Source organism: Cuculus canorus, chromosome 1 (genome assembly GCF_017976375.1).
Source record: "Cuculus canorus isolate bCucCan1 chromosome 1, bCucCan1.pri, whole genome shotgun sequence".
Taxonomy (NCBI): Eukaryota; Metazoa; Chordata; class Aves; order Cuculiformes; family Cuculidae; genus Cuculus; species Cuculus canorus.
In genome coordinates this window covers 72899973-72922187 of record NC_071401.1, presented here as the reverse complement: position 1 = coordinate 72922187, position 22215 = coordinate 72899973, and the positions used below count along the sequence as shown (strand labels likewise).

General features: G+C 34.9%; 1 protein-coding gene across 2 annotated transcripts in view; it reads left to right on the top strand.

Moving 5' to 3' along the window:
* Positions 1 to 16406, top strand: part of PRKX (protein kinase cAMP-dependent X-linked catalytic subunit) — a 55052-nt gene extending 38646 nt beyond the window's left edge. For both annotated transcript variants that reach the window (XM_054075030.1, XM_054075039.1), the window contains exons 5-9: positions 2718 to 2813; positions 7032 to 7089; positions 9504 to 9581; positions 12532 to 12680; positions 13649 to 16406. In XM_054075030.1, the coding sequence (XP_053931005.1) occupies positions 2718 to 2813; positions 7032 to 7089; positions 9504 to 9581; positions 12532 to 12657 (358 nt within the window). In that variant the 3' untranslated portion in view covers positions 12658 to 12680; positions 13649 to 16406. The remainder of the gene's footprint in view (positions 1 to 2717; positions 2814 to 7031; positions 7090 to 9503; positions 9582 to 12531; positions 12681 to 13648) is intronic.
* The last annotated feature ends 5809 nt before the right edge of the window (positions 16407 to 22215 follow it).

Below are 22215 nucleotides of genomic sequence, written 5' to 3'. Positions count from 1 at the left end.
AAGTTGAGTGATCTGTTTATTTTGAGTAAAAGTGTTCTGCTAGGATCTGCCATAGAGGAAAATACACTTCTGATTTAATAGTAAATATAATAGATCATAATTGTACTGTCATCAGATACGTAGATAGGTGAATTTTCTCATTTAATGAGGACTTTGTGTTTTTCATTTTTGCTTGGTGGTCAGGTACGGTGCACTGGGCTATCATTTCAGGTGGCTAATAGTTCCTGTCTACAGTTTCATATTCTCAGACCTATGTGTTTTCTTCAGCTAAAACTATTTGTTATCTTTGAGACCAATGTCAGTGCCATTGTTACGCATCAGTTAGCAAAAGGAATGGTTTGCAGCTGTTGTCCCATATAGAGAGAGGGTTTTTTTGAGCTTCTTTTCAATTGGTGGAAAGAAGGCATCTGTTTGTGTTTGTGTTAGTGTGAAGATAGTCTGAAACTCAAGGGGGGGGGGGAGTTGATTTATTAGGTGGCTTTCAGCACAATACTTAACGTTGTTTTGTCAACAGCTGTTCTATGTTGAAGATTGAAATTTACAAGTAGTATCAGTCAAATTATTTGGTTTGTCTGTGAGAAAACTTGCAAAGTGGGAATAGCTTTGAAAGATTACATACAATTCAAATGCACTTCAAGCAGTATTGCCATTAAATTATTATATAGCCAAATGTAATTTAAATTTCTCTCAAGAATTGTAGACAACATAACTTTAGATTTTCAAAGTGGGAAAGCAAACAGCGGTTTAAGCATATGCAAATACATAAAATCTTATACATACCTTTTATTCATAATTTCACACCTCATTAGCTACAGAATATTGTGAGATGAGGGGAGGGGAAACCCTGCATTTCATGTCATCTGCTTACTGCAGCTGGAGCCTTTGTAATACATTGTTACAACATCTCATTCTGATTGCTTTATGCATTTATAAGTGCTAATATATAGTAACATACGAAATGAGAAACAATGTACTGTATTGTCAACTTGTTTTGGACAATGCGGGGCATAATATTGCCTGAGTAAAAAAGAAACTGTATGTGATAATTTCTCTGGTGTGGGAAAACTTTCTGTATGTTAAACGCCTACAACAATTTCTTTGTTCTTTAGTGTCAAAGGTCGAATTTATAAAATCATAAGTATTTTTTCCTGATATTCTTATATTTTCTAGTTTCTTTCTAGCTGATACTATTCAGTTTTTCATATCAAACTACTCTGGCTTTCTGAACCACCAACAAATGCTCTTCAGTCTTTCCTTAACCAGATAGTTTTGTCATACTTTTCTGTACTTCAAAGTATTCCTGTTTTTTACCTTATACATAGACACAGCTTTACTTAACTATTCCAATGGAATTTGGTTTAGTCTGTGGCTGGATTTTACAGTATTTCAAAGGAAATGTTAATCCACTTGACCACTAGCTGAATAATGAAGAAATTAGTACTTCTGGAAACACTTAGGTAATGGAAATAATGTATAGTACTTTTTGAGGAATAAACGAGTTTGAGTAGCATAAAATTAGGGAAAGTATATGAAATGAAGAAAGGTTGTTTCTATCCTTGTTTGTGCTACCAATGATTTCAAAAGCCACCAGCACTGTATTTTTGTGTGTACACCCACAATTAATTTCTCTTAAAAAGTAAATATAAAATGTTAGGGAGGTATGAAAATATTTTAAATATTCTACCGCAGTAGTGCTTGGATGTTGTTAATGTGGTTGATATACAGAATCCCACTTTTTTTTCTTTTCTGTAGGGGTTTTGAGACAGAAGCGTAGTAAGAGGGATACTTTGATCATGTCATGGAAGTCAAGGTGGGACTGAGATTAGTGAGTGAGCAGTTAGCTATACGATACCCCCTGAAAGGTTTCCTGTGGTAACTTCTAAAAAGGTGTGACTGCCACTCTGAAAACCTGTTGGCACTTGGGCTAAGTTGCTTATACTTACTGTACTGATGCACCCATACTCTGAGCCTCTTGCAGTAATCAGGGTATGTATTATATTAGTAAAGGAAGCACGACAGAAAACTATTCTTTTGTAGCTGTAAGAAGTAGTTTGTTAGCTCATAACTTTGTGAAGAACTTTCTAGAAAATAGTAATTGTAGAGTTTTAATTGCGTCTTGATTTACTGATCATCCTGGGAAGATTAAGAAAGAAGTAGTTTATCTGTCCAACACAGAAAGACAGTTGTACTTCAACAGAATTTCAAGTTTGTCTCTTTCAAACTTTATAAAAATACATGCTTGGATTTATGAAGTACAATAAATAACTGAACTAGACAGTCTATTCAGAGCATGGCACTTCAGGTAGAGACTAGTGAATAAGGGTATGCCTGCAGTTACTGGTCAAGATAAAAAATGGTAATGCTGTTTTGGAAAGCATATCCTAGGTTTTATAGATAAAGGCAAAATATTTTTTACTTTAACACTGGAAATTTACTTGATAATTTATGTTTTTATTGTAGTTGTGTAACAAATATCTCTCTTATGGTACTTCAATTTTAATTCTCTATTCAATGCATTGCATACAAAAATGCTTTCTGTTTTGTAATAGCAGCTTTAACTCAAGTTGTTCTTCAGGTTAGTGTTTGATTGATAATGCTGTATCAAAAAGAACAATATAATCAATGATTTCTGAGGGGAATTACTATGACATAGTACTGTTTATAAGATTTTTAGAAATTCTTTTTCTAACCTCTAAAAATTTGCTGTATCAAAATAGGTTTCCTCCATTTTTTGATGACAATCCGTTTGGTATATATCAGAAGATTCTTGCTGGCAAAATAGATTTCCCAAGGCATTTGGATTTGTATGTGAAGTAAGTCCATGACTCCCAATGTTGTTTTTTATATTTTAAGCACCTCCTGAGCACTGTTTCTGAAAAATCTTCATAGAAGGCCATATACCAGAATCTGATTTTCTAAAACACTCTGCCGGAAAATTTAGATTAAATTTGCTTTTGCAGTCCAAGTAAAACTATGTGTTTGATAGACTTCAAACTGGAGATCTGTTTGTGAGATGGTATCTGCCTCTCTTACTTTCCTGCCTACTTTGGAATCTTAAATTCTTTTCCACCTTCTGCAAAGCTCATTGGTACGAGATTAGTGCCTGGAAGAAAGTAAAGAGGAGAAATATGAGGAATTCATTTAATGTATTAGAGTAAAAATTAGGAGAGCAGAATGCGAACACTAAACTATTCCTTTGTATGCAGACATCCAAGTTAAATCATTCAGTGTAACTACTTGAATTAACTCACTGATACTTCAGAAATTCCAGTGTAAAATTGACTTCCATTTCTCATAGCAGTGCCTCACTTCAATATACAGCCTTGTATACGCATGTGTGGACTTTATTCATAGTATTTTGCAGTCATTGTAGGTGTCTTGCAGATTAAATGCTTTCTTCCCTATTTAAAAATTGCATAATTCAAATAATTGTTAGTCAACAATAGAACAGAGAAAGTACAATTTTAAACATGAAGTTTCTCCTCAGAAGCAGAGGTGAGTAACATTCCCAGATTAATCATTCACAGTGTTTTGAAGAAGTGACCTTGGAGATGGTGATTTCTTAGTGTTGTCACGAGGTAAACAGAAAAAACGTTGTACTGCAAATGTAATGAAATCTGTCCAGCTTTCTCTGAATTTTCATGAACTCTCTTGCAAAAATAGTCATTCAGGGAGGATTTTGTAAGCTTCTACCAAATTTTTGGGTGCACTGAGTAAAGTATGTCTACATCACCTTAGGCTGATTAGTGTCTCATGTTTGTGTCTATTCTTATCAGAGTTTTCCCTTATTGTTTCAGTGCTTTTTCCAAATTAGTGTAATGTCATTGTCTTCCTGTCTCAGTCTATCTTGGGGAAAAAAAACTTCAGTATCTCACAGTGTTGTGCACACTAAAGTGTAAGACTGTGACCAGAAGATGAAGAGCTCAAATTAGGTTATTATCACTAGCAACCTGTCTAACGCGGTGAAAGCACTTAAAAGTGGAGATGTTGTTAGCTTCTGTTTGTGCTCAACATTCACAGACCAACACTGTTTCTACTATTTTCAGAAGACACACAATGCTGTGAAATTTCCTAGTTATGGTAGTAAGCGTGCATATCCAGGTTTGCTATTAAGTCTAGATGTGACTGCCAATGAATTGTGGGCTACGTTAATCAGCATATTTGTTGATCTGCCTCTTTCCAAGCTTTTCTTATCCAGATGTTCTTTCAGTATGTGCTTGGCAGCTCATTCCCGGTACACTTCTGCTTTCAAGGGGTCTCATGGGATTCTAGCTAGGACTTTCCTCCTTTCACACCTTGGTTTTGAGTGATCTCATTCATTTTCCTGGCTTCATCTGCTTTCTACAGTGAGTTGTTAGCATAATGAATCTCTATTGTTCCGTCAGCCCTCCTTCCTTTTTTTCTTAAACTGCAGAATGCTGAACTGGATAGTCTTTGACATTTCTGCACCATTAACTTAAAGCACATGCCAGGATTATTTTGTCTGAAGAAGACAGTCTGCTTTTTACTTTACTTGTATTCCATGTGCTTTCTCTCTCTTCCTTTTATCTCAGCAAGGATGAAGACTATCTTGTCCTGTCACATCCAGACAGTGTCTGAAGTATTAGTGCTCTACAGTGTTTACAGCAATCAAACTTCAACTCTCTGCTCTTAGGCAGCAAAACTGTTTTTCTTTTTGAACTCTGATAAAACTTCTTTACCTAGATGTACTACATAGGCTTACTGGTTGACATTTCTCTACTCACCTACCCCATCACCCTCCTGCACTTATTGCCTTCTGAATTTGTACCATTTTTGCTTTCCCTCCTGTTGCATGATGTTCTCTGTCTCTTACTGTGCTGTATAACTTGTGTCTCCTGTATAAGTTCTCTTCCTTCTGGCTTGAGCTAGAATCTCTTCACATTGCTCTCTACTGTGTCCCTTTTGTTAGCCGCATTGCAATTCCTCCTTGGCACATTTGACAATTAGTTCAGCTCTCTTCTGCAGAGCAGATTCTGCCATGATAATGACAATAAATTAATCAACTAGAAATTCCAAAGTAAGACTATTGATAGAGTTTTGTGGTACTTAATTTCTGGTAAAACAAGTATTCATTATGCTCCACATTTCTTTGGCTACTAATGAATTTATAAGTTATTTCTTTTATATTTTTTTGCTTTTGTAAACTTTTCTTTTCAAAAACAGTTTTGGAAAGTATCAAATGAAACATCAGTGCTACAGCAGTTTAATGATTATTCGTCTGGAAAGACCTTGATGTAGAATTTCATTCCCCAAATACATACAGCAACATATCTATTGGGTTGACTTTTACATAATATCTGAATTATTTTTTAGAAACTGTGTAATAAAGCAGCATTAAAATATCTATTACTTGTTTCAATTTGATGGATGTTTGTTCTGTTGAATGCAGAAAGTGTCTTCATCTTTAGTGACAGCACAGTATCACTGAGCAAGCTTATCCCTTAACTCTTCTTTTCTAACATTAATTTCGAAGCAAGCCAAGAATAATCCATTGAACGTTTTCTGGTTATTCAGTTATATAGGGAACTCCATGATTTAACTTTGACCATGTAGCCTATGAATCTAGTTCTAGTTTCTGGATTTCTTTTCAGTACTACTTTCTTTTGAAGTCTGGTTATTGCCATTCTTGAAGCTTTCTCCGTAAGGAATAGTCTTCTCAGTGAAGAACTAGAAGGAGATGTTTCTGTGAAGGTAACTGTAAAAGGAGTCAGTTGCATGATTAAATCTAATCCAAGCATTGATTGGTTGGAATGATCATGAGAGTTTTATAAACTACTTTCTACCTTGACATTTTTATTATCCTTTTGTCTGGCAATTGAATATTTTTCCAGTTGAATTTTAGAACCGTTTTCCTGCCAAATGCAACAGCTTTTCAAGCAGCCTAGCACATTCACTCACAGCACATATATTCTTTATACGTACGCTTTTGTGATTTCAAGGATAGGTGACATAATACTGGTTTTGTTTTGGGTTAGTAAGTGTTATAGTTAGGGATGGAGAGAGACAGGTGTGTCGATATGTTTGAATTTTTTTCTGTAAATAAAGCTGTTGGCTTTTTTTAAGCCTTCTGCAAACTTAAAAATTGGGATTAGTCACACTGCATAGATCACCAGCATTTCAGGCAGTATGGCATCTCTCAGGTCTATTTGAGGCATAGAAAGAAGGATGGCTAAGCTTCTGTTCTTTTCTGTCACTGGTACTTTACACAATGAGACCAGAATGCTATTATTCTAAAAATAAATAGCAGAATAATCTTTGAGATAAAAAATAACTGCTTATAAAAATATGAAGCCAGATTTTTCTCTGAACTCATAACTAATCAAATTAACTCAATAAATCGTGATACTCACTTTATGTTGGGTTTTTTGGCACTTAGTATTTAAATTAATTTGCTGTTAAAATGGAAGTTGTTTATGTCTCTAATCCTACATGTACCTTTTAAAAATGTTGATTTAGCCTTATGTGGAACTGTTCAACAAACTAGAATCTTGGGGAAAGCTTTTCATTTTCAGTGACATTAAAGCTTATAGATATTATTAGTTTTAAGCAGATGAATAGCTCCTCTATGTTTTATCTGAATATTTAGCTGCCACAGAATTTAAATATCAATATATAAATTAATGGGTGCAGCTTTACCTATTTTTTTTTATACTTATTAGGGTTGTGTTCTGCCAAGTATCTTTGAGATCGATTTTGAGATCTGGAGTGCAAAAATACAAAGAAAGATATAGTACTACTTGGTGGGACAGAGGAGGAGAGAAATTTTTTTTCCTTTGTTTCTTGAAAGAGTCTAAGAGGATCTTGCAAGAATTCTTAAAGTTCCTTTTAGCACATGCTGTTCCTTTTTATCTTTCACTGTTAAGTGTCCTAAAATATGAAAGAAAGGAATGGGTAAACTACACACAGCATTAGCTAGTCAAAGTGAAGTATGCTTGTATTCTATAACATTTGAATGACAGTCAAATATAAATTACTTTTGTTTAACAGAGAACATGTTTTCTTTACTGCAGAGATCTTATTAAGAAGCTGCTTGTGGTTGACAGAACAAGACGATTAGGAAATATGAAGGTCAGTACCAAATGTTAGGTGTAACGCATGAAAGAATTCTTTAAGAAAGATATAGAACAGCTCTTCTATGGTTTTCATTTTTATAAGTATAAAATTGAGATATGTTTGACCATACATTACTTTGGTGGTGCAATCCTAAATGCAAAGTTTAACTGTATATTTCTGTAAATCGTAATCCTACTTTGGGGGGAAAAAAAATAAATATGGAAACCCTTACTGTTTACTGATGAATTTGAAGATTTATATTAGATCAGAAACATGGTGCTATGTCCTGTAGGACAGGGCATGAGCTTATATGGTTCTTTTTTTAGAGTTTTTTAACCCTAAAAGGAACACTCCTGAAATCTGAAGTTTAAAAATTGTTTTAAAGAATATAGATGGTGCTGTAGTACCTCGATGTTTGATCATTGTACCGACAGTTTGGTGGTAGGGCTGATTAAGCACAATGAAAATAGTCTTCCACCAAGAAGTATTGTTCATCCTATTCAGAACAAACTTCTGAAGGCAATAGATTACAAGTCAAAAATACACTTATATGTCTCAGGTAGCATTCCAGCCTACCTCAGAAATACATCTATACCTGTGTTGCCTCAAGGAGGAACGCAAAACAATCCTGTGAATTCTGTGAGATGTCTTGATGTGGTACTACTGATAATGCCAAGAAGATGACAACTGTATTGCAAACTTATTTGAATCTGCAGCTGTGCAGTAGCTATGGTTGATAGTGCTGCTAGAAGTTAGCTGCATGAGAACTAATTCAGGTACTTAGCCTGTTAAGAGCACCCCAAATGCTCTCAGTGTACGTTAATTTACCCTTCTCACGGAGTAAGTTAATCCTATATTCAATAACTTGTAGTGTTGCAGATACCTAAATTACCTTGTATAATCTTTTAGTTCTTGAACCACAGCTAAAATTTCCATTTCCTTGGGCAGAGGAAGTTAAAGGTTTACTTCTTTTCATAAAGCACAGTTTTTGGTGAAGAAGGTAAAAGATGCACAGTCATCCATATTCATGTAAGTGTAAGTGCTAGAACCTGCTGTCCAAAGTTCTTTTTCAGAGCCTTTTTGTGGCATAACTTAGACTGTTAAGAAAAGCTAGGAAGTAAATATTTTTCTTGTCCTTCAGAATTATCTGCATTGTTTTTCAGGGGCTTTAAACCCAGACTTTTATAAACTGAAAGTTGAAAATTATTGACCACTGAAAACATCTGTATCTTTTGACAGTTTTGAAGGAAAAGAAAATAAAACCCGAATATTTTGTTTATTCAAACATGGGTTTTAGGAAGTGTTTGGCTGGCTTTGCTGGTTTTTAGTCTGTGGTTGTTTTGCTTTGTTTGGGTTTTTTCTCTACAGTTTGCTAAAATATCAAAATAAAAAATAGTTTTAATTAGGAGCAAGATTTAGGGTAGAGGCAGTATAGGTCATCTGAAGTCTCATCCCTTTCCATAATCATAGATGGCTTAAAAATATTTAAATCCCATTGGGCATTTTCTGGTGAGGCATTGAATTGGATCTGCTTTTGAGGGAACTAAATGATAAACTGCTCTTCTAGTTGCATCTTTGGGTATGAGCATGGATAGTTACACTCCCTATCAATCTGAAATAAACAAATGTGTGGTATGCTTCTTTCCAAGGAACTGTATGTGGTATGAGCTTGAATGCTGTGTATTAAAACTGAGATTAGGCCTCAGACAGAGAACCAGCTGTTTTTCCCCACTGCTTAAAGCATTCAGAATGAGTCTATGCTTGAACAAAGCTTCATCCAGGGAGAGGGAGGAAGGAAAAAAAAGACATTTTCATTCTACATAATCAAAATATTCAGCCCAGCGAGAATAATCACTATGAGACAAATACACATTTAACCGTGTATTTAAAATGAAAACAAATGGGTTTATATATGTACTTTTGTAACAGTACTGAGTACATCTTGTTGTCAGTATTAAATGTCTGTAATGTTTGATAAAGCAGCATGCTTCCCAGGCAGATTTTTATTTAAGACACCATCAGCCCTCGGTTATTTTTTTTAACTCAAAGTAAGAATTAGAAAGTATATGTGAATAAGAGACGTTCTCTACACTGTTGGAGAAAACAGAAGTAAATAGAACTGCAGTGAATGTTTTTGAAAAGGTATTTTAAAGCCTATTCTTCGTCTCTCTTGTGTCAGAAGAATGCTGCTAAACAAAAGGAAAAATAAAAATAATTTTTAAAAAACTGGATCTTTTGCTGGAAATCAGGATCTGCTAGGGATATGGCAATATGAATTTATGCTGTAGGAATTTTAAATGATTGTCACCTGAGAAAGGAAAAGTGGTTAGATGGACCATTAGTCTGCTTGATACCACAGTTCTTACGGTGAAATACATGGTTTGGCATACATAAAACTTTGTATATATTTTTTTTGTTTTTCTTTACAGAATGGAGCAGATGATGTGAAGAGACATCGATGGTTCAGGTCTATAGATTGGGATGCTGTACCTCAAAGGAAACTAAAGGTATATTCTGCAAAATACTGTATAGGACATTGCAACAGGAAAGCATTGTTCATTTAAGTTGATCTGTTGAGGTTTTGTTGCCTTTTGCATCTGTGTGTTCGTATGTATTTATGGGCACACACGTATATGCACACATCAATAATTACATGCATTTTTGCCATTTTTCACTGCAGAATTTATTATCTAAAATCTTCGTTTTGTTTTTGTTTTGCCGAAGTTGATTATTTAATACAATATTTAATTTTCAATTTCAGGCTTTTGCAAGTAATTACTTGCTAGTTCTAGATTGTTGGTTTGATTTCCTTCCCACCCACCCACTTCTCTTTTTTTTGTCTTAGGTTTCAAATATTTGTGATAAGTTCAGTTCAGGTAAATGCTATAATGAAATGTAAAGTGTATAGAAGCAGAAGGAATAAGGAGGGTGAGAGAGGATTTATGAATATAACTAACATACTTTTTAACAGCACTAAATTCTAGTATTACATGAAGGCAGGTGCTTGTGAAAGCTATCAACACTGTTAAATGTTTCTAAAAGTCCTTTGGAAGTAGAACTGCTTGCTTGCTTTCTCAAAGTTTTATCTAATCCTATTTCCTACAGGAGTGATATTCAGTAATATAGGTTGCTATTTGCAGTCAGCTGAGTACCAATTAAATATTTGTGTTTCATTTTCCTAGCATTAGTTTCTTACAATGATTTTCTGGCTAGATATCTTAAGTCAAGTTCTTGCAAAATAAATAAATGAAAATGTTTTTGATGCATTCTTGTATCAAAACATCCCAATACAAAGCTGTAAGTGACTTTTTTCTTTAAAAGAAGTAGAATTACATTGTTATATATGTGTAGTTTGAGTTTTTAAATGATTAGTACACCTGGTTATGTTTTATCATTATCTATTTTAATGAAGTCACATTTTTTCAGATTATTTAGTGTAAATTCTTGTCCCACAAGTTTGCAAAGAACACAGACTGGATTATAATGCTTTATACATATTTCAACTCTGAAGTTTAGGACAGCCTACTGTATTAACAGATAATTGACAATTAGTATTAAAATCTGAATGTTAGAGGTACAAGTCAAAAGTCTTGGGTCCAAGAATCCTTTCTGTTGCATTTTTATGTACAATAAATAAGTGTCACTGTAGGTTTCAGGTTATAATGAATCCAAAATTTGTTTCTTAAACTTCGTGATGGTTATTTTAAGCTCTTAGAAGATGTTATGCTGCTTAAGTGTACTTTAGAGCAAGGACTTGAATTGGGTCAGAAATTTACTTTGTTATTTCTAGAGGCAGCTAGATTTTTCAGAATTAGTTTACACAATCTCATTTCATACTGATGAGGTTGAAAATATGAAATAATGGATACAATGAAAAGTTTGTATTGACCTGTTGTACAAATGATGCATTGATTTATGGTCCTAATAAGTTTTTAAGTATGAGCATTATATAAATATATTTATTATATAAGTAATAGTAATGACTGAGAGAGAGAAAATAATCTTCTTAATCTAAAATGAAGCATTTTCCCTTCTTTATTTTTTTTTCCTCTTATTGTGTGTCACTTCACAAAACTAGGTTTCCTGTCAAAATGTTTACAAGGAAATGAGGGTACCAGGTATTGACCACAGTGGCATAGTCAGTTCTCTGTACCTGACTAGTTTCTGTACCTTTTCTTAAGCATCTGGGCAGTATACCGTGACTGCCACATGCAAAAGTAGGACTTAATTTTGGCTGACGCTTAAAAGTACTGTCCCTCAGGGACCCTTTCTTTCCCATTGAAAACCTGCTGATGGCGTTGTTTCAAACCTAGAAGCCCAAAAGATCAGATAAGATCTCAGAGCTAATGGAAGCCAGACTTTTATCTTTTTGAGAAGATGCAGAATAAAGTTTTATTGTATTTTATAGTTCTGTCTGTGGTATGACTTTTATTAGCCAGTTTGGTGATTGTCCGTAAGGTTTTCTCATCCTAAAGTGTTTTGTTGGACTCGTGACAATAGTTGTTTTCTGTTGCTGAGAATGGGGTAGAGAGATGAATGTCTCTTGAGATAAGAAAAAGGGTTTGGCCTACATTAACTCCCTGGATTACTGAAATGTTCAAGAAAGGAGCTTTATCTTACTGCCTGTGGCCAGAAGGGCAGAGTAATCTTGATGCTAGATAGAAGACAAGTTAAAACTACAGGTGCTGTGAATCTGGTGAGCAATACTAGAAATTCAAAAGTTTCCCAGCGAAAGAAAGAGAAAACAGATATTTCTCTTGGCACTTAGAAGTTTCCTTAAAAAGATCTATTTGAATTAAGATGCTTTTACAGATGTGAAATGAGTTTTTACAGCGTGATGATTTCTTTACATGATTGAATTTATAGCTAGGGTAGGAGAAAGCATAATAGGTAATGTGAGGCATGAGCAAATTAGTCATTTCAGCCTCATTAAAATGATCAGTCTATTTGAAAGCAATGAAGAGGAGGCTCTTTTTTTCTTCAATTCGAAAGCAGTGTGCATGCTTCTATCAAGACTTCCTCTTAATTAAAAAGAACCTGATGTGATTACACACACCCCTTGTTGCTCATAGGCCACTGAAGAGGGTCGTAGTGAGGAGGGAAAATGGCAGGATGTGCTGTAACAGCACCTGCCTGGAAGCTTAGTTGTAGTAATCCTTCAAAACAGTTACCTTCAGTCTGCAAAGTAGCTAGATCTTAAGTGCTAAATAAAATAGGTATGTCTATTGTATCTCTTAACCACAATATTTAACTGCAATGTAGACAAAGCATTGGAACATGTCTGTCGCTGCAGATTTTCTCTCATGTGCCATTTGTTATTAGTGAAAAATGTGAACTTTTATGAATATGTACCTATTCTATTTAATCAGTCTTTTACACAGTTTCTACTTTAATATGATGGAGAGGAGCTCATTGACGAAATTGTACTAACATTCTTGTTGTGCTTATTCTGACTAGCCTCCCATAGCACCAAAAGTATCCAATGATGGGGATACTTCCAATTTTGAAGCTTATCCTGAAGATGACTGGAACAAGACACCTCCGGTACCCCCTAAAGATTTAGAAATTTTCAAGAATTTCTGAGTGTGACATCTGCACCAGATGGGGTATGTCCAAGCGTCAGGAATCCTGTTCAAAACATCGCAGGTCTTTGAATGAGAGCTGTATGTAGAAATTACCTCTTCTGATTCATAACAGGGGTTAATACTTCCTTACAGCTCGTAAAACCAACATGAAGCACAGCAGTAGATAGCGTAAAGTAAACTGTTGAAATAAAATATTGTGAAGTGAGCTTACAGAATGACGAAGGTTCTTTATCACACAGGCTTTGGTGTTTTTGTGAACTATTGTTTTACACAAGTGTGCATTCATAGCTCAGTAATGCACACAGAAACACAAATAATTTCAAGACTGAAAAAAAAAAATCTAATGGAAACTGGAGTTTTTTACCTCTTTTTAAAATAACTACAAAGTATACTCAGAGGCATGTGAGCCATAGGTGCCTAGAGAGAACAATAGAAGTTCTACAGAATCTAGGAGAAAGACCCATTTTCTAGTTAGATAATATCCACAGTGCTTTCTCTTCTTCTTGCAAGACTGGGGCAAAAACACCATTAAAATTAACGTCAAATTTTGCTGCATGCAGAATATGGTAGCAGTTGCAGTTGGATCATGCTTCGAGCTGCTTTTAAAAAAATAAATCTTGGAAAGAAAACAAATATTGACTTGAATGAGAAGTAACAGTTTAGGGTTTTTACCGTAAACTGTCATTCTGAAACTGGCTAAACATTACTGAGGATTGAAAGTAATGAAGAGTTATTTGGTCCTTAAAACTTTTAAAATACGGTATTAAAAGCAATTATCTAGATTGATTTTACTGATAAGGAAATGTGATTGTTCTCAATTGCAAGTTTTTTATATTAAAAATGAAGACATCAGTTAGAGGAAAAAGATTGTCGGATTAATTCTGTACCCTGGGTTCTATGCTATAACTGTGATAGGTTGATACTTGTGACTCAATTTGCATGTTCCACTTTATATTTTGTCTTCCTTTTCGATTTTTTTTTCATCTTAGAAACTGGAAGAAAATGGAAGTGCTAAGAGCAGGTCTGAAGAAAAATGGAGTTCATACATAAATGAAGACTTTGTGAATAAGAATGATAGCACATTCAGATATGTTTATTAGTATATAGTAAATGTCTAAAGAGTTGGAGGCAGGCAAGAATTATTTTTTGCTGCAAATATTTGACATTAGTTTAGTAAACTGTAATATTGATAGTCTACTCTGAGGTAGACTCTGGAATATTTTAGGATTTTTTTTTTTCTTAACTTATGGTTTAGTTAAGTTTCCTGCTATTCCCAGATCTTTTTTGCATAGTTAACTCATAGACTTTATTTTATAAGTTTATACTAACCTTGTGTAATTAAAAGCACAAATTAGTATATATGTATATAATGAATGCAGTACAACTAAAGCACAGGAGCTGTGCAAAGATGTAAATTTTTGTACTTTGCAGAGTCTATGATTTTTATTTTTCAAATGTTTTTCAAGAAGTTCTCTAGGAATAAAAATCTTAAAAGGATAAATGAGTTTTTCATCATCTTATATACATTTTATAATTCTTTGTAAAAAATAAAAATAATTAAGTTTTAAAAAAGATTTGTACCTAAAATTTCCAATGCCTCACACTTGCAACCATAAGTACTTGAAAGCAGAAAGACAAGGGCGTGTTTTATTGTTGAGTAAGGTACATCTTCATGGCTAATTTATTATGTTACAGTGCTGTCTCTTTACAAACTAGGATATTGAGTGATTAGACACTGTCTGAAATGAGATTCCTCACATGAAGACTCCATATAAATGTGTCATTCAGTGCATACTGATAAAAGGGCTTTAACTGGCTCTGACAGTTGTTCTCTCTCAAGCTTGCTCTCTTCTCATGTAAAATATGAGTCATAACACACTTTTTTCATTATTGAAATAGTTGTTGCTGTATGCTTGGTACTTCAGAGTATCAGAGGGAAGACTGAATATATATTGGAGCCTAATTTTCCTGCCTCTACTTTTAGAAATGTCCTAAAGCCTCTGCTGCCAGGAATCCCACACGTACAGAGTTCAAACCTTAGATGTAAGGAGTCTCATTTTTCATCCTGTATTAACATCTTTCTAGCAGCTTGAGTACACTGTATATAGGAAGTATTTGCAATACTGCTTCATTTTAAATAGCACCAAATGTCAGTATGTGTGTTTGTATGTACCTATGTATACGAATACACATGAACATAAAGGCAGATTGTATACAAGTCAAGATTTTTTTTAGGGTTCTTTGATGTTACATATTGTGATACTTGTGCTAACATAGGAAATTTGATTTTGAAGTGCTTCGATTTCAAAAAATAAATATTCTTCCATATGTTGTGGTCTTAGATAACTTTAGTGCAATTGTGATACTTAGACCAAAAATATTTTTTTGAAAGCACAGCAGCTCACTGGAGTTCTGCTACTGTGACTGATGGCATTTCATAAAACTGCTAAGGTGGAACCTGCAGTTTCTCCCACAAACTGCTGTCCACATTTTTAATCTGAAATGCCATAAGAAATATAGGCCAGAGATTCATGTTTCTGAACTAATCCTGAATGTTTATGAAGTAGATGTTCTGGTAATTGCTAATGAAATTGCCATGTTTATAATTTTATTACAGATCTGCAGCTGGAGTCGCTTCATGGAAAGCTGACCTCAATTTTCTTTTGTTTAGCTCTGAACAGTACAGAAGTGCAGTTGAGAACTTGCAGTTTCTAGGATATTAGATGTTTCTTCATAAAGCAAGTCTTAACTTTAGGAGATTGCATAACTTTGTGCAAAAATGCACAATGTGTAACAAGACCACGATACTTCAAAGTGGTAATTCTAGAATATCACAAAGCCTTCTTAGTGTTGTGCAAGTGCCACAAGATGATGGCTGCAGCTGCCACTTATTAAAGACTGTGTGGGAATGTATAATGAAATAGAGAAAAATCCTCAGAAAATAATTATTTTATCCTCTAAAACTACCTTATACTCTTGAAAAAAGATTTATGTGGCCCACTGTATTTGTGTCTGGAATTAATTATTCCAAGTCAATTGGGAAAACTGAAGCACATAAAATGCAGCTTCCTTTGTCTAAGGTAAGCACAGTTCAGGGGTTTTCTTTAATGTGTAAGCTTACAGTATTTTATGGAATCTGAGTACTACAAAACCAGTTTCTTAAAATGTACATACTGCAACAAGCAAGTGGGGTAATATTTTTTTTTTATTTTTTTTTCCCCATATTTAAAAACTGCATTGTGTTCAAGTCTTCATAGTTGGGGAAATTAAGTTACGTTTGACTAATGTGCCGCATTGGTGGTTAGAAGTTTTGAATGCTTGAACAACAGAAGATAGTGGGTTTTCTTTTTATTAATCTTATCCATTGCTGGCAGTGGATGCACGGACACTCGTTATTTTAGAGACAGGAGAAACAAATACAATCTTGTTATTAATGGTAATCCATTGACTTTACGTTGTTTCCTGAGCCATGCGTACATTTGTCTAACTATTGACCTCGTCAACATGCTTTCTAGTACAAAACTGCTTTCAATTTTTTTGATTAAAAGTTTTCAAGCATTGTTTTAAGTGATCAGTTATTTTCTCAATTGTCTGTTATTACCTGCCCTTTTTATTTATTTGCACATTTGAATTTATTTTAAGTCATTTCTGGGATTTCATGGCCTACTAGTGTAGTTTTGTCTTGAGTCCACGGTTACACACTGCACTAAGTACTCTGGGTTTATGGGATTTTTAAGCAGCCTAGAACACTTTTTTATTTTCTATCCAAGTATGGTACTCTCTGAAGGTCAATCTTTTATGTTTGCTTCTGTTAACATGTGGTTTTGCATATAGACTGTTGCATAAGGAAAGTTTACTTGCAAGAGCCCATAGGCCTTTGGTATTCTGCTTCAGTGAACAAGAATGTTAAACATTAAATAACAACCTTTATTTTTTAGTTTTTGATATATATATATTTTTAATTGCCCAATTTGAGATTTTAAGTGATAAACATGCATTGTAAACTCAATTGCCTTGTAACCGAATGATAAAAATGCTTCATGATTTCAGTGGAGAACATGCTGTAGATTTTCTTGTAAATTAGTGTGATCAATGAATATGTGTGCTACTGAGCTTTAACTAATGTGATCTTCCACTGTAGAAATTCATTGTTAATTGATCAAATATAGGTACTAAACTATGTTTAAATGGATGAACAGGGATTTTGCAGTTTTGAAAGCAATTAAGATATGGCTGTTCCTCAGCCCACCTGCTTGCCATTCAGAAGAGTTAAGATGCAGTGCTTCCTATGCTATAGAGTTATTTTTCAGCTTTCAATGACTGTAGCATGATTCCATTTTTTACTGTACTGTGTACAGACTTTCCATGTTTTGCACTTTTCTATGGCAAACCTTGACTGCTTTATAAATACGCAGTTGTGTAAGTACGTAGTGATAGTGGTAACAGGCATTTGTGTACTGCATAATCAGTTTGGACTGCTAGACTTGCAAGGTTAACTTAGACTAACATTGTATGTTGCTGATTGCTTGTTGTAGCTCACCTGTATAAGTGATGTTCAAAGTTACAAAGTCAGCCCTCATTGCACAATGAAAATCACTGTGATCTGTACATAAACCCCAGTAAAATTTTATTCCTGTTTAATTTATGTTATACCTGTCAAATCTGGATTCATTTAATAAACCTTTATATCTTTTTAAATGTTTAAACCTAGTTTGCTTCCATTTCTGTTGGGAGACAGTAGAGTTCTTCATCCAAAAAAATAATGAAGGGGAGAGGAGAGGACTAGAAAAACAACTGTTACCTCTTTTCAGGAGTTTAGTCTTTCCAGACCAAAACACAAGTGGTGGAACATATTTTGGTAGGCATGGAAGGAGCACCAAAAAGTATACTTTCAAATTAAGTTCAGGTAGTGAACCAATAATGAAAAGTGTTAACTTGGACTTCTCATTAAACTTCGATTATGTGACCCTAATTGCTTTGACATTTTCACAGCTTAATGACCTGAACATTGTCTGGAACACTATTCAATCTGTTTCTTTAAACATCAAAAAATATTCTTATGATGTGTTGTGGTTTGAGCTAAAGTGGAATCATGTTTCTAACTTCAGCTAAGCCTTATATAAAATAACTTCATTTTCTGAAAGTTAGCAGCAAGTTCTTCAGCCAGTATTTCTGTCTGTAAGTGATAAAACGAGGGGTATTGGTGTGCAGAAAGGCCATTGCTTATCCTTCATCCTATAGAAATGAAGGCCATCTTTGAGCTGGTGGAGTGCCATAAATCAGAGAGGCAAATAAAAGTTGCACCTGCAGAGATAGTTTGGGGTCACCTGTCCTGACTGCCTGACCAACAGAGTATTCCATCCCATGTACGTCTGTACGTCATACTCACCATAAAACTGAGGGATCATGAGGGTCACTCTCTGTTCCTCAATGGACAATACCCAGTGAGGACTCATCTGAAGTCAAGTGAGTCTTTTTGCCCGGATCCTGGATCCTTGTGTTCCCGAGTCCAGCTCCCTCCTGCCACTGAGTCCAACCCAGGACCATTTCCCTGTGCCTGCTCTGCAGCATCTGTGGTTACATAGTTATTGGCGATGGGGAGGTGGGGACAATTTTAATGTATTTGTATATATATATTTTTTTTCTTATTAACAGTGTATTCCTAATTATTGTTCATTAAAGCTATTTTAGTTTCCAACCCACAAAGGTTTTTTCTCTCATTTCCCTTTCCCTGGAGGGGGAAGGGAAATTGGGACTAACTGCTCACATCTTAGCTGCCATTCAGCTGGGCCAGGGCTAAACCATGATGTGTCAGGCACACCTACCTAAACCTATAATTCATCTTCCATCCAAAACTTCCAAAGTCCTATTTTAACAAAATTCAATTAGCTGTTGGTGTTAAATTACTTCTCCCAAGTCAACTGTATTTTATTTCTTACCCACTAGATAGCTTAATCTTGCAGAGATAATTATGTATAGAACCAACTGGACATAGTTTGTACTAATTAAGGGTTGGGTTTTTTTAACACAGAACTTTGTGCTTTCTTTCTGCCTGACTTAATTCTAAATTTTGTGCATTGACATTTTTCTCTTGTAAACCACTACGTCGTGCACTTCAAGAAACTGCTAATGGAAACTGAAAGAACACTGCAATGAGCCCTGGCAAGCTTTTGGTCGTGCCTTTGACATAAATCAAAAGAACTGCTCAGTTAAAGCATGCCAAATGTTTGAATGTTAGCAAGTGTTCAGGGTGTTTGTAAGGAATTTAGTTTGGCGTATTCTTACCCCAGCCTTTTGCCATATGGTAGAGGTTTTTTTTGTTCTAACCTGAGTCCTGTATCTTTTTTTGACTGTACGCATACTTCCAGGTCTTCATTGAGCAAGATCGTTTTAAATATGTTTTCTCACTCATGCAAGGCATGTCAGTTCTGCTCATGTATAACTTTATCTGGACCATACTCACAGAGCATTACTGACTACTCCTATATCTGCCTCACATCCATGGTTCATTAGCCCTTTTTATTGTTAAAACAGCATTTGACAAGACCCTACCCTTCTGTGGCCTACTGTTAACTGGTAACACTATGATGTTATAAGAAATGTCTGAGATCAACTGGCACTGTTGCAACATTATTTTTCCTAGTACTTTGTGAATTGATGTATAGTTCACGTATGGAGCTATTCCTTGTGTGAATTACTGCTAGCTACTACAATCTCAGCTTCAGAATTTAGACAGTATTTCACAGAAGCAGTGTGCTCTTCTACTGTCACAGTGGAAGAGTAGCTTCCCTTTCTCTCTACCATTCCCACTTTCCATCCACCATCTACCCTCCAAAAAACCACCATGCATGAATGTATATCAGGCTTCGTATTTATTCTTGAAACCAGGAATATTGTAAAATTTTACCAAGCTGGATTGTAAGACTTTCTTTCATTCTAGCTAATATTCTTCTAGTCTTGTGCAGGAATATTCCAAAGTGAGAACAGAAAATTTCAGCAGTAAGTAGGGCTATTATAGCAGCTTTGACTTAAGGTAGAATTTTATCTGATTTGCTGCATTTGTTTCAGTGCCAATACAAATGAGTTGTTGAGGCAGTTAAGAGCCAAGCATCTCTTAGTGCATACGTTATTTAAGCTTAAGTCTCTGAGGGAAATCTGATATGTAACTAGAAGCATGAAAATGCACGCCTATCTTGCTTCTAGTATGTGAAATTGTAAGATGCTATGCAGGTGCTGTCTCTACTGCATTGATTTATTTAGTTTATCAGGGTATATCACAGGCACCTTGAAAAGTAGTCTGTTTCAGCTTAAACAACTAACCAACTTGGAGATTTATTTTCTTGTCTCCAGCATGTTGTCCATATGCTAGACTGTAGTAATAAAGGAGACGAATGGAGGGGAGAAAGCTGTTTTGGTAAGACAAGTAAGTTGAATTGGACTTTAAACCAAGAAATATCTTAGTATGCTTAAGCAGTACATACTTGTACACATACTTGCTCTGTCACTAAAGGTTGTAGAGAAAATCGTGCCTGCTCTAGCTTCATGCTAGCTGCTAAGCTATGAAGTGCTCTTCTTCCTGATATTGTGTGAAAAGAAATAGTTGTAGCACCCAGAGTTTATTTCATCTTTAGTCAGTAATTTAGTTTAGAGAATCCTTGAGACCTGAACCCCTTGGCTGGAGAAGGAGAAAAGTGCTTTACAGTCATCATCCTATTCATTTTCTGTTTGGCACAAAGTGCAAGGTGTGCAGAGGAGATGGTTGTGGTTTGAATCCTGCTACTATGGTAAATCGTGTGAAGAAAACAACAATGTGCTCAAGTGTGTGGTGTGTCAGCTTCCTTAAGAGCCTAAACGTTAGTCTACTCACTTGAAGGACCCAGTCTATTTACTTTCATCAACTTTGTGAGAGTGTAACTGAGCTGGGTAGAAAATATTAGAAAAAGAGTTTTTTAATGGCAGCTTTCTTTAGGTCCACATTTCTTCAGAAGTTAAGCATTAGACAGCTCAATTTTTTATTTAGGATAGAAAATACTCTCACCTGTTCAGTGCACCTGGAATTCTCTGAGCAAATGTCATAAATATGGAGTGTTTCAAATTGTGTGTAATAGCTAGTACTTTCTCTGACACTATAGTAACTTCTCCAAAAGAAATTTGAAGTTAATTTAGGACCCTGTTCTAATCAAGGTGCTTGTAAAAATATTTTACTGAAGCAGAGCTTCTAGACTGTGTTAATATAGGAAAACCTTCCCAAATGGCATTTCTACTGATTAACAGTTTCCTGTGAGGCACACTGACTAAATTACTCAACATTTTGGGTTTGGGCAAACTTTTACTCATTCTAGGAATGTATTTTGCAAAAAACAAGCACTGTAAATAAGTAAATTATTTCATCTTTTTGTTAATAAAATTGAGCCAATAGTAATTATGTAAATGCATTATCGAGCAAAGTTTGTTCCAGATTAATACATTCATGGTTTGAGTGTATTCAGATTTAGGATTGTTCTTACTGGCCTGTCTCTTAAAGCAGTACTACACACCTGTGCCATGATATTTGCTTCCTCCTGCCAGTCTGCCATCGTCCATGTAGTAGCAATAAGTCAGGCCATTAATTCAACTGATCTGTGAGAAATGTTTCTCTCCTGTGAACTGAACTTTGGATCAAAAAACCTTCTTCTACTTAGTTGATCTGAAAAGGAATTTCCAATAATTGAGTGAAGCTGAAGTCCTTCTATTCTGTCTGCAGGTATTTGCCACTGAGGAGCAAGACTATTGCAATGTGCTGTAAAGTAACACAAAATTCAAAAAACACATCTTGAACCCATATAAAAATATTTACATAAAGCTCCTGTGAGTCTTGTAATCGCCAACAAAATCTTAGTAATGAAAGAAGGAAAGTGTGGTGGTGGATCACTTAAGTAAGTATTGTTAGGGACTGAGTCTGTTCTTTAGTTTCACTATGCAACCATTGAGGAAAGGCAGAATTTTATATTCAGGTGGTCTTGCTGACCCTTTGTTTTGAGATTATGGATTTTTGGATCATGAAAATGTCTACGAAGTCTGTTAGGAGACTCCATAGATTCTGCTAGTAATAAACTATTTCAAATTATTTTATACAGCTGGTCATTATTTACTTGAAAAATTTTGAAATTAAGGTTTGAAATTAATATGCTACTTTGTTTAAATTTTTAATACTTTAATACACTGACTTTGCAATCAAATAAAATCTGTGCATTCAGTTTAAGAACAAGATGTTTAAAAATATCAAAGCTTTTGATATAAAATACTTTACGATTGGAAATAGAGTAATATTGTCTGAATAAACAGGTATCAGGAACGTGGGCTAATTTTGGTTCTTCACCTGGAGGTTAAAATGAAGCTGTTGAATGAGGAATGAAAAGCACAAGTTGGCACCCATCCCTCTCTTCCATCAACGTGTCAAAAATTATGTAGTAGAAAAATGTGTTGCTCTGGTGCTAGCTAATGTCTAACAGATATTTACAGAGCATTTCTCAACACTGTGATCCAGGTCATTGTGAATGTTCTACAGTTTATCCTC